The 12052-nt window shown below is 51.7% G+C and overlaps 1 protein-coding gene across 7 annotated transcripts in view; it reads left to right on the top strand.

Annotated features, from left to right (window-relative positions):
- Cacna1i (calcium voltage-gated channel subunit alpha1 I) overlaps positions 1-12052 on the top strand; it is a 118907-nt gene that overhangs the window by 52067 nt on the left and 54788 nt on the right. For all 7 annotated transcript variants that reach the window (XM_087898957.1, XM_087898955.1, XM_087898954.1 and 4 more), the window contains one exon: positions 10777-10936. In XM_087898957.1, coding sequence (XP_087755083.1) covers positions 10777-10936 — 160 coding nt within the window. The remainder of the gene's footprint in view (positions 1-10776; positions 10937-12052) is intronic.

Below are 12052 nucleotides of genomic sequence, written 5' to 3'. Positions count from 1 at the left end.
CCTCTCTGCCCACGCATCGCTGCCTGCCCAGCTTGCCCTATTTATTTTCTCAGAGAAGATAGATCAGTTCCTTGCTGGACCAGATCTAAGCTCACAGTGCTGGACAGATGTCACTTTGTTCCCACTGAACTCATGGGCCAGCATGTGGTACCCAGAAGTGCTGGGGAGGGGGACTTGATGCCTCTGAGTTCTCAAATAACTTGGATTTCAGCACTTGGGAAGTCTGACTGTTCTGGGAGAAAAGGTTACTTGGGGGTGGTTCATACAGACTGTCAAAGGGGACTTTTGTGTAAGAAAAAAGTGTTTAGCCTGAGGGAGAATGAGTTTAGTGCTTCACTGGGAAGCCGGTCATGGCCGGCTTAGAACTTGAATCTGTCACCTACTTACCCATAGGATTATCTACTCATTTGCCCACCCATCTTCCTATCCATTCACGCATTTGTCTATTTATCCACCCACACCCACCCATCCTTCCATCCATCCACCCACCCACCTTCTGTTCATCCATTCTCCCCTCTACTCACTTGTTTGTGCATGCATCCATCCACCTACCCCTGCTCACCGATCTATCCGACTGCTACTCATTCACTCATCTGTCTATACATTCATCCTTCTATGTGTTCACCCAACCATCTACTCACTTGTCCATTCATCCATCTATCACCTATCCATCCATCATCCATCCATCCATCCATCCATTACCGATCCATCCATCATATATCCATCTATCCATCCATCATTCATTATCCATTCGTCCATTCTTCCATCTATCCATCCACCCATCATCCATTATCCATCTATCCATCCATCCATCCATCATCCATTCATCCATCCATCATACATCCATCATCCATCCACCCATCCACTCATCCACTCACCTATCCACTCAGCTGTATCTATCTACTACCCATCCACTCATCTATCTATCTATCTATCTATCTATCTATCTATCTATCTATCTATCTATCATCTATCTATCTATCCATCCATCCGCTCACACATATCCCTGTCTACTCATTTGCCCCACTTTCCATCTATCCACCTAGTTATCTAGTCACCTATTCATCTACCCACCTACATATCCATATACCTGTCCATCCGTCTCTTAAATTGAAAGGTTGCCTGGGCTCTGCTCTACATTGCCCAGTTTGTATTCCCTTGATGTTTTTAACCTTACAATCACTCAAAGAGGAATCTGGTCTATTCTTATTTGGGGGATGAAGAAACAGCCTTGAAGGCATGGTTCCCTGATCAAGGATGCACTGCCAGCAAGTAGCAGATGTAGGATGCCTCCTCCACTGCCCTATGTTAGGAGTGGGAAGACAGGGAAGGAGGAGGATATAGACTTGGGACTTTCAGATCTGTTTGGGAAGGCCAGGAACTGTTCTTCCTCTCTTATGTCTGTGTGCTTAGTGTACATGTATGTACGTGCATTTGCATGTGTGTGTGTGTGTGTGTGTGTGTGTACATGCCTGCATGCATGGAGGCCTGAGGTTGATGCCAAAGAATTTTCCTTGATCACTTTCTACCTTATTCTTTGAGACAATTTCTTAACTGAACCCAGAGCTCACCAGTTGCTCTGTTTCTGCCTCCTGAGGGCTAGGATTGCAGGCAGGCTGCCAGGATAGCCTGACCTTTCCATGGATCCTGGGGATTGGAACTCTGGTTCTCATGCTTGTGAGGAAGACACTTTACCTACTGAGCTATCTCCTCAACCCACCACATGGTAGATCTCAGCCATTTAGTTCCTAGAACCATGGAAGGAACACCTCAAACACGTGGGAGATGCACATGCTCAATAAACACATCTCTGCGTCCTCCCGTGCTGCTAAGGCCCAGACAGTGGTGCCTTGGGCCCAGCCAAGCTCAGGATGCAGTATGGGGAAGAGCATCTGAGCTGAGATCCATGAAACCTGGGAGTGAACTGGTAGTGGGAAAGACCGGTGAGGCAAAGGAGAGTAGAGCATGGTCAGAGCGAAAGTCTAGAAGTCACTAGCCTCCGCCTGTTGGGGATCCCAGGTACAGACTGCTGCAGGGGCCAGATAAATATCAGGGAGTGGGGCAGAGGCTCGGGGGGGGGGATAGGAGAGGTCATCAGGAGGGTGTTTCAGACATGGCCCTGGCAGGAAGGTGGGGTGAGCTGGTCTGAGAAGCTGCTCCAGTGACTAGGAAGCGGCGGCTAATACTGGGCAGGGCAGAGGGAGGGAGGAAGCCCTCGTGAGTCCAGGTCTGAGAGTCATCAGCATTAGCTTTGAACCACTGAGGGCCTCAGCACTGAGATCCCAGAGCAGGGGCCCTCTTTCCTGGCCTCACCTGGAATGTTTCTATTTCTGTCCCGGGGACAGCAGTTGTAGCTGCCTTCTACACTGTGTTTCTGGCATGGAGCCTACAGGCCTGGTTACTTTGGAAGCGAGGAGCATGTGGCAGGGTCTTCTCATCCACAAGGGCATTAGTACAGGATCTCACGCCATGGTCTCTGTCAGGCCTGGGATCTGACAAGGATGGGACAGTCATGCTAAGAAATGTTAGTGAATGGGAGAAGGCCCAAAGGGACAGGATAGACATACAGGGTGTGGGTCTTTCTCTTGCTGGATGTTTTCTGGACCTCTGTGTGTGGATATGGAGATCTGTATATATTCCCAGGAGAACACGTACACACACATGTGAGTGCATGTAAATGGTGTGCGTGGGAGGAAATGTGTATTTGTCATATCATGGTGTCTGTCCCTCATGGGAGCATCTGTGGAACCTGGGCCACCCTGGATGGCTATGTAGAGAGCTTGTTAAGTGGCTTGGGACTAAGGTGGCTACTCCATGCCCCAAGCACCAGCTTGCCTGTTCTCTGGAGAAGGGCAGGGGCCAGTCTTAAGCCCAACATCCCTGTGTTCCTGGAAGTTCCAATTACCGAGGCTCTGTGCACAGATAGCCGAGGGAGGCTGTAGGTCTTTCCACAGGACCTTCTAACAGCTAATGGCCCCCCTGGGAACCCTCAGAAGCCTGCTCAGCTGACAGTCACCTTCCCAGAGTCCAGCATTGTGGAGATGCTGAGGGCATGAACCCCTAGGATCCAAAATACCGCCCGACTGAGTAAACAGCTATGTTCCTGGGAAAAGAACCTTAGGATAAACAACTCTTCCAGTCTTCCTTTCCTTCCCCCTCCTCTTTCCCTCTCTTCCTTGTTTTCCTTCTCCTCCTCCTCCTCCTCATTTCTTCTCCTCTCTTCTCCTCCTCCTTCTCCCCCTCCTCCCCTTTCCTCTTCTTCCCCTTTTCCTCTTCCTTCTCTTTTTCCTCCATCTCTGCCTCTTCCTTTTTGCTTTTGTTTTGAGACAGATTTCTCTACATAGTCCTGGCTTTCCTGGAACTTAGTAGACCAGGCTGACCTTGAATTCACAGAGTTTCTTCTGCCTCTGCCTCCTGAATGCTGGGATCAAAGGTGTGCACCACCACGCCTGGCTTGAACTCACCTTAAGCAAATAAACCCCAGGAGTGCATGGCGGTTAGAAAATGGAGATCCCTGAAGTTCAACAACTGAGCCCCTCTTTCTGCAGGAAAACCTTGTTTGTCCCTGGTTGCCCTGTGTTTCACGAGTAGTCACCAGGTAATGTGTGACCTGGAGGGGCCTGGACTCATTAGCTGTGTCCATCTTGGTATGTGTTCAGCAGTAGCCTGCAGCTCTCTGTTTCACCACTAGATGGCAAGCTAGAGAGCTAGCCCAGGGCAGTCAAATGATCATTGATTAATTGAGAAATCAGGGAGGGAGGTTACCAGAACCTTTCAAAATGTAGTGGAGAATAGAGTCCCAACATGCTCCCAGAAAGACTCAGCTGGAGGTCAGAGAGTGCCAGTCCTGTTCTCCACTCTGCTGTGGTGTGGGCCTCAGTTTCCCTGCCGGCACAGAGCAGAAGAGCTGAATTAACTGTATGGTTCTCAGCTTTGCACAGGGTTGGTAGAGGACCCAGAAGTCAGGGCTCTCCTCACAGCGTTTTTCAATATGTCCCTCAGTCTACCCCTGCAGCTTCCTTCTTAGCTCCAGTCCTGGACAGATACAGGGAAGGAGATAGAGGAGGGGAGAAGGTCGAGGAGAGAGGCGGGAGGCTGCGTTCTGATTTTTTACTGTGCAGCCTCTTACTGGTCACTGCTCTTCTCTGGGCTTTGGCATGATGGGCCTGGATTGTCTGTAAGCCTGTGTCCTGGCACCAGCCCCCTCTGGCCCTGCCTCTGTCTGTGCCTCACCTCAATAACCACAGTGTTTCCCTGAGCCCCATGGTTGAGTCCTTTCAAAGAGAAAGATTGTTTTAACCTCCAGTTAGAAGCTCGGGCAGTCACCAGAGAGCAGGGAGCCAGTCCATGCTGCAGCTCGATGTTGCATTCCAGGCGAGGCTGTTTCAAGGGAGTCTGCTTGGAGGACTTTGAGCAACCTCCAGGGTCCTGGGCTGGCAGTTGCTGGCTCTGTCACAACTTACCTCCCCACAAGGGATCCTGGGTTGGCCTGGGCTGTCTGAGCAGAATGAAGATGCTTCAAGATGCCCTTGGATGCGGTGAGAGAAACGTTGGCAGTGCTGCAGGGACTTGAGCTGCAGGTCTCCCCACTGTACTGTCAGCCCCTGGTTCCGGTTCAGCAAACCCTAGCCCCCTTGTCTTGGAATCCTCCGACTAGAAAGCAGAGTTCATCCTACTCACGTCTGCCCTGTTGTGTGGCTGAAATGGCATGGTGTGCTTGGAGAACTTCCTGCAGAATGTCAGGTGTCAGAAGTGAAGGGCAGCTTCGGTGATGAGGAGCAGGGGTCTTGAGGACATCTTAGCAGAGGCTCGCCTTAGAAGAGTCCATCCAGGACTCAGAGGTCTCAGGACGTGGGCCGGTGTTCCTGCAGACAGAGTGCGATACTGCGGCATCCTAGGACCGCTGTGGTAGCTCAGGGAGGGGCATACTGGGAGGGGTGAGAACTCACCTCTTGTCACCCCTACACTGACTTGTGTTGTTACTGTCACCCACCTCCTCACATGGCTCTCCATGCGCACCAAGCCGTTTTGCCCAAACGACAGGATGGAAATTGGTATGGTTATCTTCACTCCCTTGTTGGAGGATTCAAAGACAGGAACGTAGCAGGAGGGGGTGGCTTGCATCTGGAATTTAAAGATAAATGCTGTTGTACATCAAGGGTTGGACTGAGCCCCTCACAGTCTCCCAGGGCTGTTACTCCATCCTCTGATAATTATAGGATGTTGGGATTGTGTTGTATCCACTTTACGGGTGAGGAATTGGAGACTCACTCTTTGGTGCTGAACTCTCTATTGACTGAGATGAGGCAGTAGCAAGTACAGGGGACGTACCTGCCTTGGTACCCAGGACTGCTTTGGCCCGTCCTATCCACATAGGGTCCCAGATGGATCACTGTCAGGCCGACTGTGTTGAGAGGGGGCAGAAAGACCCGGGGGTCTTATTTGGAAGAACTTAGGGAGTTTTATTTGGGACAGGGTCTGGGAGAAAGAATAATTGTGGGTCAGAGCTGACATGGACATTTTGCTTCTTTCTCTGGAGTGTGTGGCTCCTTGGACTCGAGGGAAGGCAGGAGGAATGCTGTGAGCAGACCATCCCTGGGTGCATCCAGGGTTCCAAGGTTTCCTGTCCTTGGTCCATATGAACTCTCTCCTCTTGGGGTATAAAAGCCCGCGGGAGGGAGAGGTAGGGAAGGAGAGAGATGAGTCAGGGGCCCTACTACCAAGAACTGCTGTCTTCTTTGAAGAGGAGGGTGCTGAACATTTGGCCAGATGTCTGATGGGAGCCCAAAGGGATCATAGGACATGCTGGGGTGGGGCCAGGGCAGTCAGTTCAGGGTCAAGGGCTGAGTCGAGCTCTAGGAATCCTGAAGAGGGTTGGGTAGGACACAGACAGTAGGAATAGGTCGGTGTATCACTCTCTAGACTGCTCTTCATCTGAAGTACGATTGCCTGGAGTCTCTACACCAGGCTCCAAGCTAGGTACAGGCTTAAAGCAAAGATTCATGCATAGCCCCTCACCATTGGCTGACACCCGAGCCCCAGGCACTGGGCCAGGGTCCAGGGTCAGGGATAAGACAATTCACAGGGGAAGGGCGACAGGACATCAGAATGATGAGGGTTGTTTAGGACACTGTGGGTGGGCACACACTGCTCTTGAGGGAGGGACTCAGGGCCTGTGGGATGAAGAAGGCAGGATGCTCTGTGACTTAGTGTCTGCCTTCAACCCACAGGCCCCTTCCAGGCCGGGCTGGTGCCAGCAATTGTGACCCTGGCAGTCCGACCGTCTGCTGCCTGGCCCGGCCTCCTAGCCCCCGTTGTGCCTCTGATTAGTTGGCTTGGCAATGGCAGGGCAGCAGACGGCTTCTCCTTGCACTCAGCACCTTCCTCTCCTGGCTGTTCGGTGCTCTCAGCCAACCTGGCCAGATCAGAAAGTATGCAGCCTTGGGGGCCAGGCCACAGCCGTGGCACACCTTTCTCCCTCTGCTGTCCCTCCGCCCCGGCAATGGATTGTGCCCCTGGCTGAGGCTGGCACATGCCCTGTGATTTCTGCTTGAACTGGCCTGGCAGAGTGGCCGAGCTAATCTGGCCTGACAGCTCCTGTCTGTGGAGCACCTTGGGCCTGGAGAGGAGATGCCGGCTAGGAAGTGAACCTCCCTCTTGCCGTCTCCTCCATGGCCACCAAGGGACCTTCCAGATTCTCTTGCAACAGAGGACCTGCTCCAGGATGTCCATCACTTAGGGTTGGGGTGGAGCTGTTGTAGTCATTTCCCTGTCTGGAATTTGCCACTATGGTACCAGTTTTGATGCCATCTAGACCCTCTACCCTGAAGCTACTCACATCACACTCCTGGACCAGACCTTCTCTCCTGAGCCCAGTGGGGGGGATGGGGGGAAAGGGAGGGATTGGAGGGGACAGGGAGGAAGTGGGCATGGCTTGTCTCTTAAAGCGACAGAGCAGAACATTACACAGGGAGCTTTGTCTTTTGTAAAATTTAATTTTATTATTTTATTTTAATTAATTAGTTAATTAACTTTTGGGGGGTGAGGTTTCAAGACAGGGTTTCTTTGTGGCTTTGGAGCCTGTCCTGGAACTAGCTCTTGTAGACCAGCCTGGCCTTGAACTCACAGAGATCCGCCTGCCTCTGCCTCCCAAGTGCTGGGATTAAAGCATTCACCACTACTACCTGGCTTAGTAAATTAACTTTTGAGATAGTGTTTTCCTCTGTAGCTCAGGCCGGCCTAAAATTTGAGACACTCTTCTTCCTCTCAGTCATCCTAAGGAGAGGAATTACAAATATTTTTCACCAATCCATCCTCATTTGGTTTGATATATATATTTTTAAAGCTGATGAGTCCGTGGGGCCCAGAGTAGTGTATGGTGGTGGCAGGCTTCTTGTGTAGTAGCTGTGGAGGGGGATCATCTATTTCCCTATGGCTCTTTCATTAAATATCTGTTTACTTTTATCCCTATGGGCCTTTTGTTTGCATGTATGTCTGTGTTACTGTGTGTATGCCGGATGCCTAGAAAGTGGGTATCAGATCCCATGGAAGAGGAGTTTCAGATGGTTCTGACCTGCTATGTGGGTTCCGGGTCTTCTGGAAGAGCAGTCAGTGTCCTTAACTGCTGAGTCATCTCTCCAGCCCCCACCATTAGTCTTTCATTCTTTGCCCTGTTGTCTCCCCGAGGGGCTGTTGCTCTGGGCAGGATCCAGGCAGGACTGGGGAATGTGGGCCTTGCATGCAGACTTGCCTGGGTCCTGAAGCTAGATTCAGAGCAGAGGAGGGCTGAACCTAGAGAAGTCATTCAGGGTAGTAAGCGTTTTGACTGAGGAAGAGTGGGCTCAAGTCAGGTATCAGCCCATTCCCAGGACAGAGAGAACCAGAGGAGTGAGATGCCCTTCTGAGTATGTGCTGGCCAGGAGAGAAGCAGGAAACTGGGGTCTATGGTGGCATGGGCCAGGTCTGCCTCCAGGAGTGGACCCACAGCCATCCTCATAGGAATGTTTGGAATGGGCTGGACTGTGGGCCGAGTTGTAGAAGATGTGTGTGCCTCTGTGTGTGTGTGCCTTTGTGTGTGTGTGTGTGTGTGTGTGTGTGTGTGTGTGTATACACAAGCTCTCAAATCAAATATATGTGCACACATGGGACCAGCCTGCCTATAAATGAGGCTACTACAGCCATTGTGGCCCCAGAGGCATATACCCAGCTGGGACTAGAACTTCATTCTTCATCTGGTCTGTGCTGGGTGCCACCAGGGATGGATCTGCATCAGATTTCCTGTATCCTCTGTCTCTTATTGGCTGGGGAACTGCAAGCTACACTCTTGGGGCCATTGACACCCTGTCTCCATCAAGGGCCACCTGGCTCCGGATCCAGGCTGATGGTGCCCAAAGTAAGCCCAGTCTAAGAGAGGGAGATTGTGATAGGGAGGGGCAGCAATGCTAGAGGATGCCACTTTTGACCAGGTATGGTGAGAACCCAAGAAGGCTGTCTGGAGGAGATGGCATGTCGAGGGAGAAGTCCCATGCACCTACCCTTCCCTCTGTCCCCCTTTCCCTTGTCTTCTTACCCAGGTCCCCCTTCTCTGTCTTCATTTCTTTCTGCTCTCCTGTTTATGCCTCTGATTTCACCTCTTCCCACCTCTTCTTTCTCATGTGCCTGGCACTAGGGCACTGGAGGAAAAGCATCAGTGTCCCGCCAGTCTTGACTGCTTACTACTCCGAGTGTGTAAAAGAAGGCTTATCCAGGCTCCTCAGGGCCTTGCCTGACTCCTAATCCTGTAGTCTCAATTCCCTGGGCAGCCATGGATGAATTCAATTTGTGCTAAATCCATAATTACCTAATTACACCTTGCCTCTGTAGCCCTGGGACTCCCCAGGCCCTGGAGAACCCTGGGAGGGAAGCTGGGCCCCTGGGCAGAGGGGAACGGAGGGAAAGGGCTGCTTTTCAGGGAACGGAAGCGGCAGCTCAGAATCTCAATATCCTGGAGAACAAGGGAAATGTAATTAATTGAGCAGCAAAGGCCACCCTTGGGAGCAGCCAGGAGTTGTCAGGCTGGCGTGGGCTAGTGAGTCTCGGAGTGTGGGGAGCCTGTGGCCTCCTCAGGGTAGTTCTGGTCCAGCCTTCTCTCCATCAGCTGCCTCTGCATGGACCCTAGGACCGCATTTCCCAGAGTCCAGAGCCACTCAAGGGCTGTACCTGCTCAGAGATCTGCTGATGACAGTGGCCCAGGCCTCTCCAGCAACCCCAGGCCTGTCTCCAGACAGTTCTGCGCGTTCACAAGCTGTACTTCCTCTCAGCTCCCCTGCCAGATTCTTCACATCCTGTAGGGCCCAGCCCTACCTCATCCTCCCTACAAATGTGTCCTTGGCAGTGGTCCTTTTGCTCAACACTGCTGTCCCTGACCCCTACTGCTGGGCCGTGAGCTCCGAGGGGGAATTCTCAGCATTGTGGTGACAATCTACTGCTTGATAAATGCCTGCCTGTGTGGATGAATAATTGCAGTCCCAGAAAGGCCTGACGTTGGCTGACTTGAGTCCTTTGGTTCGTTTTGGGGAGCATGCGGTAACCTGTTTTGTTCCCATGTCGGGGGGTGGATGTAAAGCAATAGGGGTGCTGAGCCTTAGCCCTAGCTGTTCTCAGTTGGATGATGCAGCCTGCCAGGGAGCCCCACTGCTTTTCCTGAGTGGACTCTGACCTAGTTTTGTGGGGAGGAAAGATGGGGGTGGACATTAATTATTGATCGGAAATTACTCCACGCTGAGTTTGTGATGCAAATCCACGATAATTATCCTCATTAATAACCACCTCAGCATCACACGGGGGTAAATCACCATCCAGCAGGACCAACTCTCCTACTTGTCGCCATTCTTTACGCCTCCCCTCTCCAACCTTCCTCTCTTTTCCCGTCTTGTTCACGAGCAGGCGTCCAACAAACGTTGATGACGCTTATCTTGTGGGTTAGGCCCTGATGGCTTCTGGGAATACTGGGGCAATTCAGACCCAGACCCTGTCCCCAAGAGTTTACAGCCCAGTAGACAGGACAGGAAGGCAGACAGATAAATCTTCCTTAGGGTTAGATGTTGATTCAAATAAGCCCTCTCAGGGTTGTGTAGCATACAAACTTAACTGTCCAAGGCAGCCTAGGCTAGGAGCTGCGGAGATTGCCTGGAGCAGGGGAGTAGTGGGTTGGGCGAGAAAAGGTCTGGACAGCTCTGCAGAATGAGACGTCAAAGGGCTGGCTATGGCGGATGAATAGGTGTTTGATAGGGTGCTTCAAGAAGAGCCATCAGCAGAGGTAAGGGGATTGGCCATAGGAAGAGGGTTAGACTCAGTATCGGGCCACAGTTTGAATTCGCATCCTTCTGTTTCTTAGCGAAGGGTCTCTAGCCTGTTCTTTGAACCTCCTGTATGAAACAGAGACACTATTGCCAGCCTCAGGCGGTTACTGTGAAGGCAGAAGGAGAGCCTAAACAGGCTCTCTATGTGCTCTAAACATGCTAAATGTGCTCTCATGCACATCCCCACGAGAGCACTTGTTGTCTGAAAGAGGGCTCCATAAATGTCTGCTGTTTCACCCAGGATCTCATGGAAGTGCGTCAGGGCCCAGAGCCATTTCCCTGACTTTGTGAGTGCAGGGGCAGATATGGGCGAGTGAGGTCCTCCGGTAATTCCAGCAGGAGCAGGAGACTCCATCTCTCCTCCAACCACCCCTCAGCCTTTCGACCTGTTCTTTTGGCTTCTCTGATGCCTCCTCCTCTGCCATTCCTCTCCCAGGCATGCGGATCCTGGTGAACCTGCTGCTCGACACGCTGCCCATGCTGGGAAATGTGCTCCTTCTCTGTTTCTTCGTCTTCTTCATCTTCGGCATCATTGGCGTGCAGCTGTGGGCGGGCCTGCTGCGGAACCGCTGCTTCCTGGAGGAGAACTTCACCATGTGAGTTCCCTACCCTGTCTGAATTAGGCTTCCTACTGCTGGGACCAGACACTGAAACCAGAAGCGCCTTGGAGAGGGAAGGGTTTGTCTCATCGTGCAGCTTCTAGTCCATCATCCAGGGGAGTCAGGACAGGAAGTAGGGTAGGAGCTGATGCAGAGGCCATGGAGGGCTGCTGCTTACTGGCTTGCTCCTCATGGCTTTCTAATAGAATTCAGTACCGCCAGCCCAGGAGTGGCAGCATCCACACTGAGTCCTCCCACATCAGTCATCAGTAGAAAATGTCCTACAGATCTGCCGATAAGCCAATCCAATGGAAACATTTTCTCGTTAAGATTCCCTCTTCTCAGAAGACCCTAGCTTATGTCAAGGTGATATAAAAAACTAGCCAGCACCCCCCACTCCTGTCCTCATCCCTAACCTTCTCTGTTCCTGTTGACTCTGACCCACCTCTTACTAACTCATTTGCTAACTGAGAATCAGGCCAGCAAAATAGGAATGGCCAGTTTGGGAAGGCTGGATAGGAAGAGAGAGGGAGGTTCTGGATATTGAAAAGGATAGAAAGTTGCAGAACCCAGGGAGGTGTGTGTGTATGTGTGTGTGTGTGTGTGTGTGTGTGTGTGTGTGTGGTGTGGTGTGCCATCACAGGATCAGCTCACATCCTGCTGCTGGGTCCAAAGTGGGAGCCAGGTGCCCCTCAAGGCAGAATGTCAATATCTGCTTTAAAGACGGGTTTAATTTCTGAAAGCGATGTCTTTAGAATCCCTTCTTTCTAAGTGATGAGGGCTACCCAGTGCATGTGCATGCTCTATGAAGAAAGTTTTCCACAAGACCATGGACTGCTGCTGTGTGCCAGGCTCCAGGGAGGCTGAAATGAAATAGCGATCATGTCTGTTTTAACCTGGCAGATGTACCCAGGGACTGCCCTTAGTTGAGCTAGTGCACCCATGAGGAGCACCAGGCTAGGGTTTGGTTGCCAAGGCTGAGTGCCTCTTCTGGATATGTAGGATGGGGACACTGCCTGAGTTGGGATCAGTCTCCCTTTTCAGGGTTCAGAGTGTTAGGTACAATGTGATGTAATGGGAGGTAAAAGTCGGGTAGGGACATTGCTGTGCTTT

This window comes from Myodes glareolus, chromosome 19 (assembly GCF_982192425.1).
Source record: "Myodes glareolus chromosome 19, mMyoGla1.1, whole genome shotgun sequence".
Classification (NCBI taxonomy): domain Eukaryota; kingdom Metazoa; phylum Chordata; class Mammalia; order Rodentia; family Cricetidae; genus Myodes; species Myodes glareolus.
The sequence above is the reverse complement of the archived record's forward strand: the minus strand, read 5'-3'. Positions and strand labels throughout refer to the sequence as shown.